Source organism: Lathyrus oleraceus, chromosome 4 (assembly GCF_024323335.1).
Source record: "Lathyrus oleraceus cultivar Zhongwan6 chromosome 4, CAAS_Psat_ZW6_1.0, whole genome shotgun sequence".
Lineage (NCBI taxonomy): Eukaryota > Viridiplantae > Streptophyta > Magnoliopsida > Fabales > Fabaceae > Lathyrus > Lathyrus oleraceus.
In genome coordinates this window covers 250,224,681-250,246,868 of record NC_066582.1, presented here as the reverse complement: position 1 = coordinate 250,246,868, position 22,188 = coordinate 250,224,681, and the positions used below count along the sequence as shown (strand labels likewise).

At 34.5% G+C, this 22,188-nt stretch overlaps 3 protein-coding genes across 3 annotated transcripts; 1 reads left to right on the top strand and 2 right to left on the bottom strand.

Annotated features, from left to right (window-relative positions):
• The first annotated feature begins 5,172 nt into the window (after positions 1 to 5,172).
• On the top strand, positions 5,173 to 7,399 carry LOC127074902 (proline-rich extensin-like protein EPR1). The gene is made up of 2 exons (XM_051016315.1): positions 5,173 to 7,204; positions 7,284 to 7,399. Exons 1-2 carry the CDS (start codon positions 5,528 to 5,530, stop codon positions 7,368 to 7,370), a joined length of 1,764 nt encoding a protein of 587 aa, XP_050872272.1. The 5' UTR covers positions 5,173 to 5,527; the 3' UTR covers positions 7,371 to 7,399.
• Positions 7,400 to 8,136: 737 nt separating this feature from the next.
• On the bottom strand, positions 8,137 to 9,091 carry LOC127136922 (secreted RxLR effector protein 161-like). The gene is made up of 2 exons (XM_051063433.1): positions 8,456 to 9,091; positions 8,137 to 8,157 (listed from the first exon to the last, which is right to left on the bottom strand). Exons 1-2 carry the CDS (start codon positions 9,089 to 9,091, stop codon positions 8,137 to 8,139), a joined length of 657 nt encoding a protein of 218 aa, XP_050919390.1.
• Positions 9,092 to 13,842: 4,751 nt separating this feature from the next.
• Positions 13,843 to 19,717, bottom strand: LOC127074901 (phosphate transporter PHO1 homolog 1). Its single transcript, XM_051016314.1, has 14 exons — positions 19,068 to 19,717; positions 18,669 to 18,972; positions 17,883 to 18,261; positions 17,738 to 17,786; positions 17,520 to 17,591; positions 17,083 to 17,215; positions 16,529 to 16,649; positions 16,056 to 16,305; positions 15,784 to 15,888; positions 15,654 to 15,698; positions 15,405 to 15,557; positions 15,001 to 15,279; positions 14,263 to 14,399; positions 13,843 to 14,132 (listed from the first exon to the last, which is right to left on the bottom strand). The coding sequence occupies exons 1-14, from the start codon at positions 19,284 to 19,286 to the stop codon at positions 14,039 to 14,041; spliced, it is 2,340 nt and encodes a 779-aa protein (XP_050872271.1). The 5' UTR covers positions 19,287 to 19,717; the 3' UTR covers positions 13,843 to 14,038.
• Positions 19,718 to 22,188: the final 2,471 nt, after the last annotated feature.

Sequence of the window (22,188 nt, the reverse complement as noted above, 5' to 3'; positions counted from 1 at the left end):
TTAGAAAATGAATTCCAATTCTCAATCTTGCTTTGTGTGGGCTCCTTCTGTTAAGGAGTGATCGATCAAAACCTGATCTCCATGTCACTAATGCAGTATGCAATGAGTATGACCTAATATGATGCTAATGAAGTGTAAAACATAATCCCATGCTTCCAGGAAAAATGAAGGGTAAATTTTGGGGTATTACAGATTATGCATGAGGTGGTGCCACTATACACTCCGCAACAAAATGGAATTTGATAGAGGAAGAATATCACCATTATGAACATGGTGAGGAGTATGCTTAGAGGAAATCATTTACCTAATGAACTATGGGCGAGGTTGTGTCGACTATAACATACATCCTGAACAAATGTCTAATTAGTTGAGAAGGAAGCTTGATGATAAGTCTAGTCAAATGATCTTGATAGGATATCATTCAACTGGTGGATACAAACTATTTAATCCCTTGAACAAGAAAGTAGTGATTAGCATAGACGTGATCATATATGAGTTGAAGGAGTGGGATTGCAAAAACAGTGTCAATAAGGATTAAGTGAGAATCCAATAAGATAAACCAATTGGTGAGACTAACAGAGAAGTTTGACAAGAAGAAGTTAGAGGTCAAGCATGCATAAGCAGACCTCAAAGAACAAAGACATGCTTGCAAGGTTGCAAGAATGTATGATTACATCAGATGATGTGGTCGATGATGAAGGTGAACTCGTCCATTATTCTACCTATGAAGATACTGAGCCAGTAAATGTAACTGAGGCATTGAAGGACTTGAAATGGATGCAGGTGGTTAATGAAGAATTGAAGTCCATAGAAGTTAGCAATACCTGATCACTAGTCGAATTTCCACAAGGAAGGGAGGAAATTAATGTGAAGTGGGTATATAAAGTGAAACTGAATTCAAAAGGAGAAATAAATAGACACAAATCAATAATTGTAGCCAAAGGATTTCTTTAGAGAGAAGGAGTCGAATTTGATGAAGTCTTTGCACCGGTTGATAGGATCGAAACAAGCATGTTAGTTTTTAGTCTAGCAAACATGAGTAACTGGTATATGTGTCAGATGGATGTGAAATGTGCATTCCTGAATGGCTCTCTAGATGAAGAGTTTTATGTAGCACAACCAGTTGAATTTTTGAAGCAAGGCCAAGAAAACAAGGTATAGAGACTGCATAAAGCCCTGTATGGACTTAAGCAAGCTCCAAGTGCTTGGAATAAGAAGATAAATAGTTTCATAAGGGAGAGGGAATTTATGAAGTGTACAAATGAGCATGGAGTATATGTCATAAAAAATAGGAGTGAACTATTTATATTATATCTCTATGTCGATGACCTGTTAATAGCAGGTAGTTGCAAGAAGGAGATCGAAGACTTCAAAAGCGATCTAAGCAAGGAGTTCGAAATGTATGTCTTGGGAAAAATTTCATACTTCCTTGGTATCGAATTCTACATGAGTAGTAGAGGCCCGATGATGCATCAAAGAAGATATGTAAGTGAAATACTTAAAATATTGAGATGGAAGACTATAATGCAACTTCGACACCTGCTGAACCAAGACTACAATTATTGAAAGACTCAGATGAAGATGATGTCAATCCAACTCACTATAGAAGACCCATTGGATCATTAAGATACCTTTGTCACACAAGGCCTGATCTAGCATACAATTTAGGTATGGTAAGTAGATCCATGCAGAATTTAAATGTATCACACCTTGTAGCCACAAAGAGGATACTAAGGTATATCAAAGGAACTCCTGTCTATGGCATTTTATTTCCTATAACATATGAAGGAAAATAATGCAAACTAGTGGGATACAACCGACTAAAGTTGGTGTCGTGATGCTGAGGATAGAAAATCCACAATTGTATATGTGTTTATGCTAGGTGGTGCACCCGTTGCTTGGAGCTCAAGAAACAAACCATTAGTAACATTGTCATCATGTGAGGATGAGTATATAGATGTATCTCTTTGTGCATGTAAAGCAACATGGATGGTGAACCTGATCGAAGATATTTCAGGAGAAGACCATGGAGAAATGATCATGAAGATCGATAACATGTTTGCTATCAACCTGGCCAAGCACCTGATAGCACATAGAAGAAGAAAACACATCGAAATGAGGTCCCATTATCTTAAAGAGCAAGTATAAAATGGGAAGCTAAACTTGGAACACTGCAGAATTGAGAATCAGATTGTAGACATTATGACGAAGTCTATGCAAGTCAAATTGTTAAAAAGATTGAGAACTATGATGAATGTAAAAAGCTTAGACACAATGTATTAAATGGTATATTAAATATATAATTCTTTGTGTTAAGCATGTTGTAAGACTCGACGGTTTCAAAGTTGATTGTATTTGATAAGTAGTCAAAGTAGATAGCCATCGAAGGAGTTAACCTCGATATAATTAAACGTATCACTTATCTTATTTTGTTAGTTAGCTAGATATTATTTGGTGTTAAAGTAATCTCATCTATAAATAGGGAGGCACCATATCATTGTAAGAATACAAAACAAGAGAAAGTTAGTTAGAATAAACATAGAGAGAAACTCTACAGAATTTAATCCATCTTCTTTGTTGTCTCCCCAAACCATAATTTCTCTTTTCTTCCATAATTCACTTTCACACATTTATTTTCCTATCAAATCATTTTGCAGCGGAAAATCATTTTGCAACCAAGGTGTGGTTTGGACTTTGATGTTGAACCTGTTTTGGTTTGTCCTTGCCTGGACCATTATGTCTTATGTATTTTTGCATGGTATGTCTGATGACATGAAAGTATTGACCTATTCTGATCTGTTTTGCCTTTGATCCACACTAATATGGCAAGTTTTATGCAACTAGTTGCAGGCATGGTATGGAAAGGTTTGCCATGAGGTTTTGATTAAGGCATGGAACTAAGACATGAATCAAGGAATAAGTTATGGTTCATCAACAAGCTTTTTCTATGGAACACACTAAAAGTCATGAGAAGCTTAAAGACTTAGAGGAACCAATATGAGATGGCTTTTGAAAGAAGTAGGATATGACCTAGGTTTAGGTAGTTGACTTTGGTAAAAGGTTAACCAAAAAGTCAACAGTTGACCAAAGTCAGCTTTAGGTCAACAATATGTATTCTTGTGTAGAATTGGATTTTGAAATACTTGTAATGGAACTTTGGTTGATTTGTAATGAAATTGACCCTTGAATGACAAAATAGCTTACTTTTCAAGAAAACACTTTTCCCTCCAATTTGCATTTGATAATTTGAATTTGAATTGCACTTGAAAACTTGACCATGAATCTTGAAACTTGACTATGAATCTCAATGTCTTGTCTTGAATCCACACCAAACACATGATGGACTAGTGTAATGAACAAGCCCATAAAGATATTTAATCAGTCAAATTCAAATCTTTCATGGTTGACCAATGTGAAACTTGCAATCTAAAATCAAATCCTGATGCCATGATGCAAACCCTATGATCCACAAGTGCCAAGGATCAAGAATTAAAGTTTCATGGATTTGAATTCAAGAGAATTGATCATCACTAGTCAATGTAGCATCAAGATGCCCTAGATTTGGTCCTCAGGGAAACCCTAGCTCCATGTTGATCATAAACACCAAAGGCCTTTGAATCAATGATGTTTACTTAAAAAATACAATGGTAAAATGAATGTCGTATGATGCCAATGAATATGTAAATGAATCATATACCAAAATTCAAATGAAAAAATGAAAAGGGGAGGGAAAATTTTGGGGCATAACAATCGTGAAACCATATTTTGACAGCACCAACCCATATGTTTTAGTTGGTTGTTCCAGTTAGTTTCTCACACAGGATAAGTGAAATCTTAGTGAACGTGACATAATCGATATCTCCCATGTTATTTGATGGCTTGAAACAAAAAACCGAGAGCATATATGGAAAGAGTGAAGGAAGGCATTGTCGGTGACAAAAACAACGACGAGAGGGGCGGCGGGACGCGCTGCCACGCTCGGCCTGTAGGGAGGTGCGTAAGATTCACGCGTGGGCTGACTGGATTTTTAGTTTTCGGACGATCGGGGGGAGACTGATCCGACATTATGAGTATCTCGCCGGAAGGTCTTTGGGAGCGGCGACAACGCTCGTGACAATGTCGTGGCTGACCGAAAATTTGTTGAGAAGAATTTTTTTGTGTGGAAGACAATAGGTCAACCAACTCTGATACCATCTTAAGAATGTGTGATTGAGCCTAATTCAACCCTACAAAACCAGCTGGTACGATGAGAATCGTCCCCACTTATAAACACATGTTCAGGCCATATATTGTCCGATGTGAGATTTTTAATCGATGTAATGAATGAACTTTACCTCCAATTCCGGCTTGTTTTGCTCGCTTTGATGTGATGAAATACAAAAATGAAGTTTTGGTGTTGAAGAGGTGATTGAGAATGAAAGAAACCTTTTTAAGGGTTTTAAAAATAGAGTGTTGTTTGAGTATGAAAAAGATCATGCAAGATGATGTTTTATCTAATTTTTCGCTGATCATTTTCGGATATGCATCTCCGAAAATACCACTTAGTTGTTAATTTAACTAGCTCAGTGAATTAAAACACAATAATTTGAGTACATGAGTTATTTCGAAGATGCATCTCCGAATACATCCAAATATGATACGGTGATACATCTCCGGACCATGTTTTTGCAAAATGGGGTGAATCTCAAAAATGCAAAGATTTGTGTGATTTTGATGTTTCCGGAGACGCATCTCCAAACGCATGAAGGATATTTTCGAATTTTCAATAATGTGAAAGACACCACCAAATATGGAAAGAGTCTTTATCAAAAATAGAGGTTTCCTGCCCCCTAATTGTAAATTTGATGAGAAAATCTCACTTTTAGTACCAAAAGTCACTACTTCATGGATACAAATTATGGGCTCAAACGAAAACTGCAACAAATGCAATAATTGGTAGATCAAATAGCTCAATTTTAAAATCGGAAGACTATTTTGAGGGTGGTAAAACAAGGAGACTAAGCTTATCATAAAAGACTAAGATCACAACACATAAAATTGATGGATGGTTAACATATATATTGTATAATTGTAACAATTTTACTGTCTCTCAGCAAAATAGAGAGAAATACAAGCCAAACTTCCAAGCATACATAAAACTTTAAGCATGAACATAATTGTTATACGTACATATTCTTTTTTTCTATCATAATCACATTGGTATGTTGGATCATCAGATTTTAACATAACCCTGTGACCCTTAATATAAAATAGGTCGTATGTAGATATAATTGGTAAAATTATGTTCTCACAAACATGCAAACCAAGAGTTTCTGATTCCATTGGCCCCTTGATGTATGCTTTTTTCACTGTTGACACTCTATGTTGTATTATTAGTGATGTTGCATCTGCAAGAAGTGTACATTTCCTCTTGCACCATATCTTTTGCATCTCTCAACTATTACATTTCAACCAAATCACCTTATCATAAGACACAAACCATAGTCCATAAATAACAAGCTAAAACTCTCAACCAAATCATCTTACAATGGCTGCAGTGTTTTGGGCATTGGCTTTGGCAAGCCTGTGCTACCCTTTAGCTTCGATTAATGCTCAATCACATGCCGCTGCACCATCAAAGTGGCCAACCACAAGCCAATCTGCACCCTCCACATTGGCAACCACAACTCCGTCTGCAGCTTCTAAATGGCCAATTGCAACTTCTCCATCTGTAGCCAAACAACAACCTGTTGTGGCAGCAGCAACTCCTGATAGTAGTACAAAGATACCATATGTGGCAGCTTCTCCTACATGGAACAAACCCCCAACCACGGTCACGGCAGCAGCACCTTCCAAATTACCAACCATAATAATCCCGGCTGCACCTTCCAAGGCGCCGGTTCCAAAAGTCACAACTCCAACCGCGCCTTGGACGTCACAGATACCCAAAGTCACAACTCCAACCGCGCCTTGGACGTCACCGATACCCAAAGTCACAATTCCAACCGCGCCTTGGACGTCACCGATACCCAAAGTCACAACTCCAACCGCGCCTTGGACGTCACCGATCCCCAAAGTCACAACTCCAACCTCGCCTTGGACGTCACCGATCCCCAAAGTCACAACTCCAACATCTTCGCCATGGAAGTCACCGATCCCCAAAGTCACAACAACTCCAACATCTTCGCCATGGAAGTCACCAATCCCCAAAGTTACAACAACTCCGACATCTGCTCCTGTGAAGTCACCGGTTCCTAAATTAACATCTCCAACATCTTCCCCTGTTAAGTCACCAGTTCCAAAAGCTTCAACTCCGACATCCGCTCCCGTGAAACCGATAGTTCCAAAAGCTACAACCCCGACATCCGCTCCCGTAAAAGCGCCAGTTCCAAAAGCTACGACTCCGGCTTCTGCTCCTTTGAAACCACCAGTTCCAAAAGCTACCACTCCAATATCTGCTCCTTTGAAACCACCGGTTCCAAAAGTTATCACTCCAATATCTGCTCCTTTGAAACCACCAGTTCCAAAAGCTATCACTCCAACATCTGCACCTGTGAAACCAATAGTTCCAAAAGTAAAACCTCCAACATCTGCACCTGTGAAATCACCAGTTCCACACCCTCCAAAACCCGCTCCTGCAAAACTGCCAGTCCCCAAGGTTACACCAGCATTAAGCCCTAAAATCCCATCTCCTAAAAGTCATCCACCACCACACCCACCCAAAAAAGCACCTGTTTCTCTACCACCCGTTTCGCTTTCACCATTACCACTGCCACCAGCTTCTTTACCACCAAAGGTATCCCCAGCCCCTGCAAAAGCCCCAAAAGCACCAGCACCAGCCAAGGAAACACCAGCACCAGCACCTGCACACAAAAAGAAAGCACCAGCACCAGCACCAGCACCACATCACAAAAAGAAAGCACCAATATCATCACCCGTTCCTTCCCCAGCAGTTATCCCACCATCACCTGCACCAACGCCTGCAATAGACACACCATCATCAGCACCAGCACCAGCACCCGAAGATGACGCGCCAGAACCACCACCCCACAAGCACAGGAGAAGAAGACACAAGCATAAGCATAAGAGACATCACACACAATCTCTAGCTCCAGAACCTACAAGTTCAACAATCATCAGGAGGAGTCCTCCAGCACCACTAGCTGATGATACTACTCCAGCGGATTCAGATGAAACACCATCACCAGCACCCAGTCCCAACACAGTAATATCCTTTTCCATTTCACTTTAACTTACACTAATATCCTTCTTTACCAAAAATCTTGTGATTTTATGTTTCACAGAATGGTGCATCATCACACCAAGGGCAATGGAGAGAAATGCTGTCAACTAGTGTACTTACTATTGCCATTTTGTTATGTGTCACTTGAGTACCTGCATCAGATGCCATATATACCAAGCTCATAGACAAAAAACACGGATTCGAACGCGGTTACTTGGTTTGCAAGAATATAAAATTATTGTATATGTATGGAGTTGAATGATGAGAAATCATACCCATAAATTATTGATTTTTTTATCCTTTTGTTCTTTTATTGTATTGTGGCTTTTGCTCAAACAACATTAATGATATGAGATTTTGAGTTGCAAAGCAAAATATGAATTAGCTTTTGATAAAATGAAAGCTTCCATAACCAACTTCAAAAGTATGAACTTAGTTAGTACCCAAAAAAATGTTAGAGTTAGCAGTGTTATTTATGAAAAAATAACAATAATTGGTATAATAAAATGGTTAATTTAAAAACAAACCATAATTAGGAATTAGTTATGCAAAACTGCATGTTAGTTAAATCTCCGACTCTCCTCCGACAATTCCTTAGCAGCCGTCTTCACCGGATAAGTTCATCTCGGACACATCAGAAGATAAAAAAAAACAGTTAAGGTTGACGAATTCAATAAAGGTTTAAATTAGATGAAATGGAGAATGACTCGCGTAGCGTGGTGCTGTTTCCATAGATGGTAGAACGTTGCATCACGAATCAAGAAGGACGATGATGAAGGTGGAAGAGAGAGAAAAATTCTAACAAATTCTAATAGAAAATTGAAATTTTCTTATGATCAAGATTAAATTTTTTTTTTCTAAACCACACTTGTTTTATATACTATTTAAAAATTAAATGCAAATTCAATTGCAATCTAAATTAAACTTAAATGCAACTGAAAAATGAATTACAATCTAACACAGTCCCTTAATTCATATTCAGTTAATCAAAATCAACAACACCAATTTTATCTTTCAGCGGGATAAAATGTTCAATCTTGATAGTCTTAGTCAGAACATATGTCAGTTGCTTCTGAGTGCTACATTGCACAACTTCAAACACCCTATTCTAAATCTGGTTCCTAAAAAATGAAACTTTGTATCAATGGGCTTGCTTCTTCAATACAACACTGGATTCTTGACAAGACTTATAGCTAGTTTGTTGTCAATCATCAACTTCATAGACTTGCTCACCTTGATCTTCAGATCCTGTAACAAGTTCATAATCCATACAACTTGACGAACAGACAAAACACCTGCAATGTACTCAGCTTCACAAGTTGTCAATGCAACTACTGGTTGCTTTTTGGAGCACCAAGAAATAGGACCTCCCAGATACTTAAAGTAATATACAAAAATACTTCTTTTGTCAACCCTGTCTCCACACCAATCAGAGTCTGAATAACATATCATCTCTGACTTATATTCAACACCAGAAGGAAACAAAACTCTATACTTCAGAGTCCCCTTAATGTACCTCAGAATCCTGATAGCAGCTTGGTAATGTGACCACTTTGATTTATTTATAAACTTACTCATCATACCAAATGCATAAAAAATATCATGTTTGGTATTGCACAAATATCTTAGACAACCAACCAACTGCTTGAAAATTATAATATCTACATCATCATCTTTAGAATCGCATTCCAACTTATGATTTGTCTCAGAAGGTGTAACTGCATACTTGCAATTCACCAGCTCAAATCTCTTCAGAAACTTAAGTTCATACTTTAACTGATGCAAAATGAGACCCATATCAGAGTATATAATCTCCATTCCTAGAAAATATGTCATATTTCCTAGATCAGTTATCTCAAGCTCATTCATAAATACTTCATGAACTTAGCTATCTCATTTGAACAACTCCTTGTTAGCAATATGTCATCAACATAGAGACACATGAGAATCATATTGCTATTAGATGTATGTTGAACATAAACATCATACTGCATCTCACATTTTCTGAATCATTGAAGCTTGAAAAATGAATCAATTCTCATATTCTAGACTCTAGGAGCTTGTTTCAGTCCATACAAACAAGGCTTTATGTAACATGTACACCATCCATTCCTGATTCTTTTTCACAAACTCAAGAGGTTGTGATACATAAACTTCCTATTGTAAAGGACCATTCAGAAATGCAGATTTCACATCTAAATGCATCAGAGACCAATTCTTAATAGCAGCTATAACAATCACTAGTATGATTCTTTCATGTCTAACTACATGTGCAAACACTTCAAAGTAGTCTAAACCAGATTTCTGTAGAAATCCTCTAACTATTAACCTTGCTTTGTGTTTGCCAATTGATCCATCTGGCTTTAGTTTCACCTTGTAAACTCATCTGACACTGATGGATTTCTTGTTCTTTGGAAGCTCAGTCAACTCCTAAGTCTTGTTTCTTTCTATAGCCTCAAGTTCTTCTTTCATGACCTTCAACCAAACTTTTTTCTTGTGAGCTTCTTTTGCACTGACTGGTTAAGAGTCCACCATAATGGCACATTGAGTGACTTCCTCTTCAGAGTTTATTTCAATATCTTGCAGTAATTCAAAATCTGCAAGCCTTTGTGGAATCTATCGAATTATCTATGGCCTAGTTTTAGAAGCAGGACCACCTTCAGAAGCTACAACATCAGAATCTCCACGTTCATAAGGTCCATCTTTAAAAGGTCCATCTTTAGAGGCTGATTTACCACCAAAGTCTATATCATCATCAGAATCTGAATCATCGTTAAAATCTGAATCATCAGATTCTCCTTCAGAGTCAGACTCAACTTCAGCATCAGTGTCACCTTCATACTCTGACTCATCTTCAGACTCAAAATCTCCTTCAGAGGCAGATTCTCTTTCAGAGTTTGAAATTTCTTTAGAAGTTAACTTAGGTGTTAACACTGCACCAGATATGGATTGAGACTTAATCCAATCCCACACTTCTGATTCTTTCACAATGACATCTCTATTGAATTCAACTTTGTTAGTGACAGGACAATAGAACTTATAAGCACAAGAATTGTGGCACCCTACAAGTAACATAACTCTGTTTTTGTCATCCAACTTCCTTCTCTTAGCATCTGGAATATATTTATAACAAACTTAACCAAACACCTTCAGATGACTCACACTTTGCTTGTCTCCAATCCACTTCTGAATAGGAATAATTTCCTTAAGCTTCTTAGTTGGACACCTGCTGAGCACTTATGTTGCAGTAGTAAAAACTTCTCCCCACATGGTGTGAGGTAGTTTCTTCTCCTTCAACATGCTCCTTGTCATATCAAGCAAAATTTTGTTTCTTCTTTCAACATAACCATTATGTTGAGGAGTGTATGGAGTAGTAAACTCATGTTCAATTCCATTCTCCTCACAATATCTCTTGAACCCTGTAGATTTGCACTCACCTCCACCATCAGTTCTGAGAATTTTCAGCTTCTGACCACTCTATTTTTCAGACTTCACCTTGAACTTTTGAAATTCAACAAACAACTCATACTTGAATTTGACGAGTGCTACCCATGTCATTCTTGTGGACTCATCCACAAATGACACAAAATACTTGTTTCCTCCAAGTGAAAGTACTTCAAATGATACACATACATCAGAATGCACTACTCCCAAATAATGTTTTGCTATTGGAGCTACTTCTGATGCAAATGATAGTCTAGGTTTTGCACCTTTCATGCATATGTCACATGACTTCTTAGACTTCACAATCTTAGGAATGCCATGTACCAACTTCTTAGAACTTAGATGGCCAAAGATTTTGAAGTTTAGATGCCCAAATCTCTTATATGCCACAACTCATTGTCATCTTCAGTACCTTCTGCACTAAGGCACTTAGTTTCAGTTGTTTCCAGGTTCACCTTGAATGTTCTGTTGCTTCCCTATTCAAACTGCATAATCAACTTCTGATCAGAATCATACAACTTCAAGAGATTGTCGTTCATAGTAACCGAGAAACCTTTCTTAATTAGCTGACCTACACTCATCAGATTTCTCTTCATGCCATGAACATACCAAACATCCTTGATCATAACAATTTTACCATTCTTCACTTTGACCTTGACATTTCCCATTCCTTCAGCATTCAGATACTTATCATCAACACATATGGTCTTTTTCCTCTTTCTACAGTCAAAATTAATCAACCATTGTTTGTTTCCAATTAGGTGATTTAAGCAACCAATGTCCATATACAACTAGTCTACAAAATATCCACCATCAGATTCAGAAGCCATGAAAAACACAAGTTCATCATCAGATTCTCCTATGGCTATGTTTGCTTCTTCTGATTTCCTTTCCTTATTTGACCAACAATCAGAATCAAAGTGACCAAACTTCTTACAATAGTAATATTGAACCTTCTTCTTGTCAAACTTCTCTTTTCCCTTATGATGTTTCTTCTCATCAGAGTTGGAGGTTTCTGACTTCTGATAACCACCATGTCTCTTCTTGGCCTCTGACCAAGATTGCTTCTAATTCTTCTTACCAGAAGACGTTTTCAGAGCATGCTCTACCTCTCTTTCAGATGTTCTCTTAGTCACACACAACTCTTATGCCAATAGAATGCTTTACATCTCTTCAATTTCATGGTGCTCAGATCCTTAGAATGTTCAATTGCTATAACAATGTAATCAAACTGAGGAGTAAGAGATCTCAATACCTTTTCAATGATTACTTGTTCAGAAAGAGTTTATCCATAAGATTTTATCTCATTTGTGATCAGAATCACTTTGGAGATGTAATCTGGTATCTTCTCATTGTTCTTCATGTTGAGATTCTCATACTGCTTACATAGAGAATAAATATTCACCTTCTTCACTGATGCATCACCTCGATAGCAATGTACCAGTATGTCCCACATAACCTTCGCCATCGTCGAATCATCGATCTTCTCAAACACACTCACATCCACACACTAATGGATGTAGAATAGAGATTTATGATATTTCTTCCTCAACTCTCTATACGTGTTCCTTTCTACTTCGGTTGCATTTTCTACAAGCGTTGCATAATCGTCATTGACGAGATCAATAACATCTTGAACGCAAAATAACACATGCATCTGAATCATCTACCGATTCCAGTTATTTCCATCAAATAGTGGAAGCTTCGTATTCATGCTACTGTTTCCACCATTCATCTTCGATCTTTTGCAAAAATTCACTCAGATCTCACCAAACACTTGTGTTTCCCAATCCCGTAGAATAAAAAAATATGATATTGTTACGATTCTGATTGTGAATTCAAAAAACGAAATCAATCACACACACCTCACTATCCACTCGTGTTTCGCTTGATGTTTCATGTGGATCCGAACTAGAGCTCTAGATACCAATTGTTGGTGCACAAGAAGGAAGAAGATGAAGATGATGAAGATGGAAGAGAGAGAAGAGTTTCTAACAAACTATACCAGAAAATTGAAATTATGTTATGATCAGGATTACACTTTTTACTAAACCACACTGAATATATATACTACTTAAAAATTAAATGCAAATTCAAATGCAAATTAAATTAAACTTAAATGCAACTGAAAAATGAACTACAATCTAACATAACGACTAAGAAGATTGACACCGGCATGTCCCGGTGTTCGACACCTTCGATGTCCACATTCGCATAAATCACAGAAGTGTCTCCCAAATAAATGAATTATTATTTTTTGTTTCCACACTCTTTAAATTGGTGTTCAACACCTTAGATAACACGTATTCAATATCTATCAAACAATTTAAAAAAATACTATTTAAAAAAGAATTTATTTTTTTATTTACTTCAACACATCTTATACATTTTTTTAAAACAAATAATATACACGTTTAGAAGTGTTAAATAGATTAAACATGTATTGAAACAATGTTATCAATAAAAATTAAAGAATAATATTAAGTTTTAACTCTTTTAATAATAGATGTATTGATGAAGTTCAAATACTATGATATATATATAACGGTGTTGATGTTTTATATTTTTGACATTATCAATGTCGGAGTGTCTTTATCATGTGTCAGAGTCTATACTTCATAAAAAACCTGTCGATTTATCGGTTGGTTTGATCAAAATTACAATGCATTCTTATTATTGTTTTTTTGAAAATACTCACGCACACAACTACAAGTACTAAGATTCGAATCCTTGTGATTATGTTCAATTTAACAATATAACTTTTATCAGTTGAGTTATGATTTGTGGACATTATTAACATTTTTTTAAATTATAATGATAGTGAATATATATAAAATAAATATAAAAAAAAAGACACTAAACTGCGCCAACTATATATATATATATATATATATATATATATATATATATATATATATATATATATATATATATATATATATATATATATAAACTTTTGGACTCCTGTAAAAAGTTTTAAAAATAAATGATATAAAATCATATTAATCGTCAAAAACATGTTTTCTTATATTTTACTATTTTACTAGAAATAGTTTTGATGGGTGTCTCTATCCCACAATAAAAACCTTTTTATACTCTGTCTCATTTGTGACAAAATCTCAATCAAATTCACAAAAGCATCAATCTTTACAACATGAAAAGATGCTACTAAGATATTAAGTATCATTACACTTTCCCATAAATTTTTTATTTACTGTTAATGAAAATTGTGTATACATATGTGGATGATGTTCCTACAATCCACTGAAAAAATAATAATCAAGTTGATCAAATGTTACATCAACAAGAATGAGGATAACTAATCTTCTCCATCAAGTGTTGGAATCATCCAAATGCCAATTGGCATTATTATTAGTCTTCTTCATCCTCCACTTCATGAAATGGTAGTGGCACTGTCTTCACTGCTCTAAACTTTCCAGCATTATTTAGATGCTCATTCTCCAATCTGAGTCAATAAACAATTTGTCTTCATTGAAAGAAAAAAAAACACTCGAAAGTGATGTATCATATGCAAATGCTACAAGTATCAAACAAAAACAAATTATGCATTTTGTGTTGTCATAGAGATTCTGTACCTGTAGAAATTCCATAGTCCTCTTCTAATAACTTCAAGTGCTGCTAGAAATAAGCTTGTCACTCTATAGTCAACATTTTCAAAACATGAATGGAGCACAGTTTGCAACCAAGCAAGCCTCAGAGTAATATTTAATACCTGCATAAGCAAAACATTTCCATATTTATATCAGACACCAGACACGCCTTTAATCTGAAGTGTAAATATTACGTAGTATTATAATTTTCTGTACGTATGAATATTGTGTCAATGTCTGATACAATGTATCAAATGTCATACACGTTTTCAATCTGACGTGTCGGTACTATATAATATTATAATCTTCAATACGTGTCAATATTATGTCAATGTCTAATAGAATGTATCAAATACTAAAACGCCTTCAATCTAAAGTATCAGTACTACATAGTATTATAATTTTATATACGTGTCAATATTGTGTCAATGTCTAATACAATGTATCTGACACCAGACACACATTTAATCTGAAGTGTCGATACTATATAATATTATAATCTTCTGTATGTGTCAATATTGTGTCAATTTATGATACAATCTATCAGATATCAGACACGCCTTCGATCTAAAGTGTTGATACTACAGAATATTATAATTTTCTGTAATTGTCAATATTGTGTCAATGTCTAATACAATATATCATATACGAGACACGCCTTCAATCTGAAATGTCGGTATTATAAAATACTAATTAGAGAGGAAAATGGTATGATTTATGTACCATGGAGAAGTAGTAAATGGCTTTTCTTCTTAGCATTAATTCATTCCTTAACCAAGGATTCTTGGAGTTCATTTGTAGTAAACCCCAATCCTTAACAAAGTCCCAATACAATTGGTACAAAGTTGCAACACTTGACATGATCACAACAACACATAACCATCCAACACTTTTATCTTTTTCATAAGCAACTTTAGCTCCTGCAGCTAACATAGCTGAAACATATTTCCCTAGATTGATAAGGTGACTTGTCTCTCCTTCATCAAACCATCTCCTTGCACACTAGAAACACATCAAGGAACATCAATTACTTCTCCACATTTCTCAATCAAAATTTTACATCAAAATCAGATGATTAACACAATTCAAATACGCGGTTAATTGCGTTTACAAGATAAGTATTTTACCTGCATTGCTCTCCAATAATATGGAAGAAAGGACACTGCATAAGCAAAATCTCTATAGTTTTTCACTCTCATGCAATATCCATAGTCTTGAGTCTTGAAGCTCCCAGTTATATAGTAACATGCCACAAACTCTAAGTTCCTTAGCATTGGAACCTATAAAGAAATCATGTAGCCATTAATATAATTGTTATTTTTCTATAATATTGCAACAAATAAATGTACTTTTCTATACCAAAAAAAAAAAACTACCTGACTGCAAAGTTGATCAGCCATAAAAAAGTCCAGCATCACAACCTAGGAAGAGCAATAGAAAATCCATTGAGATTATGACCAAACAATAGAAAATGTATTTGTTTTACTTTTATGACAAGATTTGTACCTTATAAAGGGGTGACCAAATTATGTTCCTTATCACACATAGGAAGCGGTAACGACTTGACCGATATATAATGTTGAAGGGGCAAACAAGTAATAGTAAGAAGGCCTGTATGTGTAATAAATAAGATCAGATGTTACGTTTCAGATGATAATATTTTATACGCTAATGATATATGATTGAATGATTGTGTAAAACTTATTTATAGTGTTAGATGCGCATTTTTTGAACTCGTAATAATGAATTTGATGCAATGTAAAAAATCGAGAACTTACGAGAAATAGTAGGCCAAGGAGGATTTGAACTTGTGCATAGGTATACCCTTTTGTGAGTAGAGTCAAATGAAAAAACAAGACTCCAACCACAGCAGTCATTGACATTGTACAAATCAAGAACACATCTCTGTATTTTAGTTCCTTAGTCGGAGCAATCTCGAAAATAAATTTGTAGTTTATACGAGTCTTTCTCCACGCGAAAATGTTGCATCCGTAGAGGAAGAAATGTAGAAACATGAGACTGAACACGCTGCATAATCGTAACAGAAACATACGACTTATTTTCGGTTCAAGTACTACTGATGATATAACATATATGAAACATTGTTTTAAAAATCAGACCAGAGATCGAACCGTGGTTCAATCCAGTTAAAACAAACTAAGAACCGAACATGGTTGGACCAATCGACCGGTCTGGTTTTGAAAACACGAATATGAAAACAATGTCATGAAATTAAAGTCTTTTTAGTTACCTAAGCACAGGGTAGACAGTTTCCATGTAGAGTGAATTTTGGTGTCTTTTGTAGAGTCCGGTAAGATGAGCCATTAAAACATATCCAACAAAAAGTGCGAAAAAGCATCCGGTAAATAGTCCTGAGTTTATAAAAAAGATCAGGTTAATTTTGTAATTTTGTAAGTAATTTGCTATGGAATTTGTCTGTAAATCCTAATTCAACAGACAAAACTAGATATTACTAGATTAGACGTCTAACACCAAGGTTCAAACCCTGACTCTCACGTTTCAACATGTTTCTACGTACAAATTATGGTATTTTACACAACATTTAAATTTGTAAAATAGGAGATATCAAATATTTTAAAAAAAAGTGATAAAATTAAAAAGTCATGATGTTTAGAAAAGTGGGATGAGTTAAGGGGCTAGTGACTAAGTGGGTCCATGACTCCATTTTGTGTTTTCTTTGGATTCTAGTGATCACAAAGCAAACAAACCTAAAGACTCCTTACCACAATGATTCACAAAAACAAACACAAGATAAAATAAAAAAAGAGGCTAAAAGTTACTCACCAATGAAGAAAGTTAAAGCATGTGATTCTTTCCTATGATGAATTGGTCTAAGGTATTTCATTGCCTTTCTATGATCATCTTTAGCAAAGTTTTTCACAAACACTTCCTCCACTTCATCCATGAACTTCACCACCTATCATGTTTAGGACAAAAAGTTCATAAAGATGGTTAACAAAGTCCAAAACAAAACTAATCTCTAAATGTTGCACACATAATTAATATGAATTTTGTAAAAATATCAAAAGTTTAAAAGTAGATATTTAGACATGAAACATATGAGTTTTGGCCACTTGATATTGTTGGTAACACATTGAGTTGCAAGGATAACTAGTGGCCAACATCTCAACATGATAATATATTCTTCATTAAAGATTGACATGATGGGAGTAAGATATTTTTCTTCATGGTTATGGTTTTGATTTATGTTTATTGTTTACCTTGTCCGAGTTGTTGAAATATGAACTCTCAACTACTTTGAGATAGATCGGGAGAATTTGTTTTTCTGTGACCTGAAAAATGGAAAAATCATAAGTAGACGAAGTGATAATAACTACTAAAAACTCATACAGACAATCATGTATACCAGGGTTTTCAAACCCTGATAATAACATCCAACCTAGCAATATCGGTTTTTGTACAATCTAATTCACTTTACCTTATCAAATTTCTTTAGAATCTTCAAAAATGCAAGCAGGTTCAAGTTCCTAAAACATCAGCATGATGAAGCAAACATGATTATTTTCCATATCAAATCTAACACTTAATTAGAATTCATTATATAAGAAAAAACTAAATTATACCTATAATCATTCAAATATCCTAAGCCCTTATAAAGCTCAATGAAACCACCCTTGATCATTTTTTCAGCATGATGCAACCTTGTTTTGTTAAGATGAAGAACACCATTTTCTAGATTAGATTTCTTTGAAGATTGGTTGAACAAATCTTCCATTACAAGGTAACTAATTTCTGATAAAGTTTGTGAAGGAGTTGTCAAAGGAATGTTTATCTTCACATTCTTTCCTTTGGAACTAACAAGATGGCCAGATAGTGTCCTTAATTTACCATCAACCCATTTCAAATTCATTGATTTCTCATCTTCATTTGATTGAGTAAAATCCTCTTCTATTTTCTCCAAATCACATGTTTGTTCTCTGCTGCTCCTAATAGAGTCATCCTCTATAGCCAAAATACAAAGTATTAGATTATTCACATGAGAAATATTTTAAAACCACACTAAGAATGATTAGAATTTTATATTTAATTATTTATATTTTTAAATATTACTACCGATGTTTATGTCTATGTGTTGTGTTAGTGTCAATGTCGTGATTCGTATCTATTAGTGTTTATATATTTATTGTATTTATTACATAAGTGCTTATGTATAGTTTATTTTTAAAACAAAAGATAAAACATTTCCATAAGATATAAGCTTTTTTTTTAAGTTGTGTTAGAGATAACTTATATAAATAAGCCAAAAAAAAGCTTATAGATATGTCATAAATAATTTTCATAGGCTGATCCAAACAAGTCACTAAATGTTCACATTGTTGAATTTAAAAAGATAAGGTTGATAACATTACCACTACTAGAAAATGTGCATGAGACAGATTCTTCCTCCTTAGAATATTGAGAAGAGCTTCCTTTAACTTTCTTCTCCATGAATGCAGATTTGAGCTCAATAAGAATATCCATTTGTTTCTTCAATGACTCTCCTCTATCTAGAAACTCTTTCTCCTTTGTCCTATAGAATTTATTCACCTTGTTAAGATTTTGGTCTAAACATGCAAAAAATTCCTTAGTTGCATCAGTGTCGGCAAATTGTTCCAACAATTGTGTCTCATACATATCACCTTTACTTGTTGATGAAACAAGTTTCCTATGAACCTATAACAAAAATCATGAGTTGAATACATAACACAAATAATCAAATAATCTTAAAAAATATGAATATTCATGATCTTATAAAATGAGAAGTTTACTTGAATTGGTTCATGGTCTCTTTGTTGATGTCCAAATAAAGAGAATTTTCGTAATAACGAAAAGGGCGACGATGTCATTTGGTGATTGTTTGGTTCGTTGTTGATATTGTTAAGAAGTTGAATTCTTTTAATATCCTTCTTAAGTTGGCAATAATCTACAAAAGCTTCTTTCCATTCAGGAATGAGTTGTCCTTCAAATTGCTTAGAGAATTTCACCATCTTTCTCTCTTTGGTATATGAGTGATGATGAGTTTGGTTGTTGATGAGTGTGTTGAATGAAAACACAAGATGATGTTATATATATTGGAAGAAAAAAAAAGGAGTTTGTTTGGTTGATATGCTGGTACTGATGCTGTAAAGCACAATTCTATAATATCCTTAGATACTTTATGCTTCAAAACGGATGGAATTAGGATGATATGGTGGCTAGTTTGTGCCGGAAAGTGACCGTACCGCGCCACCGGATATGATCACTTCACAGCCAACATATGCTCTCATCAAGATTCTGAAAGAGTGTTCTGAATTTAAAGTGGTTTGGATTGGACACAAATTCTACTATTCAAAATGCATGCATAAAAATCTATACAAGTCGAAACTCACATGCTAACAACCATATCAGACATGTCGTCAAACTCAAAGAACGTAGAAATACTGACAGATATACAGACGTCGTCTTAAGATTCAGAAGATTCAGACAGATATATAGACGTCGTCTTAAGACTCAGAAGATTCAGACAGACATAAATACTTAAATATTATCTATTAATAACATTCACAGACCGACTAGAAATATCTGAGTAGATTTCTTAAATCATTAGAGGGTGATGTTGTTGTGACATAAAGATGGCCACATATTATTTTAACAAGCAAAAGTTACAAAACCATTTTGAGAAAAAGATGTGTTACTAAAGAATGAAAGGTATTTTTGATTTTGGATAGATTTTACATGTGATAGTGTTCAATATGTTTAAGTCAAAAAATTGATGATGCTTGTAAAGCTTAGATCATTGGTTAAATTGTGTATGCTACCACATAAAGGAGTGTTTTAATTAGACCAACTTGATTTCCACTAATTATTGTTGATAAGTAGAAAAAGTTTCAATTATTTGCATGATCTCCACTTTCACTTTGTAACTTCTTTAATTATTTATTTGTTTTCAATATGTCCACTATAATATTCTTGGTTTGAAAAAATTGAGAGTGTTCTATGTATATTTGGATGCTTGATCAAATAATTTCAACTTAATATTATTTAAGAAAAAGAATTTTAATTTAACGTATAACATATAAGTAAATGTTAGGCTATTTTAAAACATACACTAACCTTTCTTAAGATATATTAAAATAATATTGACATCCCCTTATACTTTTTAATGATAATAAAAATTTATATATATATATATATATATATATATATATATATATATATATATATATATATATATATATATATATATATATATATATATATATATATATAAGTCATTAAAATAATTTGTTGGTATATATAAGCTCAAAAGAAATTAATACATATTTTAAAATAAAGATTATCAGTGTCATTTTAATATTATTTAGATGGAGGTGAGTGTAATTTTCCGTTATTAACCAAATAATGAGGTCGAAACCATATATAATACAAATACGATAATAGTTTCCATTATGATGCTGATTACACTAACAATATAAACAGTAAAGTTATACAACACAATTATATTTATCATCGAATTGCATTGTGGAAGTGCAATCACCTAGTATTATGAACGAATCACAATTCATATGGTTCTCCAAGATATATAATGGATGGTTGCTCATTACACCCCCTAAGTATTTCTCTTCCTAAATATTCTTATCTAAATGCTAACTTTCAGTCCCACCATGTTCATATGATTTCACTTAAAAATTAATTAAAAGGGTTTGCTCGAAGGTTAAAATCCAGATACTTTTACCGTGGAGAAAAAATTGAAGGTATATCTCTAAGGAAATGATAAACTTTGAATATTTCTGCGAAATCTGCGGTGAAAAATAATCCGTATGAAATTCCAGAGTAGATTATTTAACACATCCTGATGTCCAGAAATTAATTTTCAAGTACACCCTGTTTAATTTTAAATAATTGCAAAATCTTATAATAATTTTTTTGCAAAATATACAGAATTTCCTGCGAAAAACTCCAAGGTCCGTCTAAAAGATAATTTCTATATGTTGGAGGAGATTTTTCACTATGGAGCATTGAACATAGTGGGACTTCCTTTTCTAGAGAGACTTATTATCAACCAATGTGAGACTATTATCCACACTACTCACACTTGACACATTCTCAACACTCTCCCCTTAAGTGTGAGTCCACAAGGACCCTCAAGTGAAAGCTCTACTTACTTCTCTTGTATCGCACGGAACGTTTCTTATTCACCCTCCTGGCGCTGTTGACACTCTTCAACGGAACGTTTCTTATTCACCCTCCTGACGCCGTTAACTTTCGATACAAGTAACCTGGTCCCTTTCTGAAACCAAAGGCTCGTGATACCATTTGTCGGGGAAGATTTTTCACTAGGGAGCATTGAACATAGTGGGACTTCCTTTTCTAGAGCAACCTCTTTGTGAGAGACACACCACATATTCACCAAAAACCTTAAGGTGATAGGTGAGTGGGTTCTCTCACTTATAAATACTCAAGTCTCTACATTATCAACCAATGTGGGACTATTATCCACACTACTCACACTTGACACATTCTCAACAATATATAGGATGCATTAAGCAATCCCCGTAATTTAAAACATGTAGGTCAAATATATGAGAAAATTAAATAGTAGTGTATAATTTATAATACAAAGAAGTGGAAATATTTTTTAAAATAAATTATTTATACCTGATGGTCCAATCCACCTCGCTCAATCACCGTCCCGTTTTTTTAACACGTTAGACGGAAAGAATTAGAAGTTTACTTCTTCCAAACTCTATGAAATTACAAAATTATCCCTTCTTCCTCATTTAGATAGTAAAATTCGGACGCACCCCAATGATATCCATATAGATGAAAATGTGATCTCGATAACAGTGCTATCCTCACTCTTTATCATTTTTGTTTTGATGTTTGTGTAACTTTTTTATTTGTTGTAAT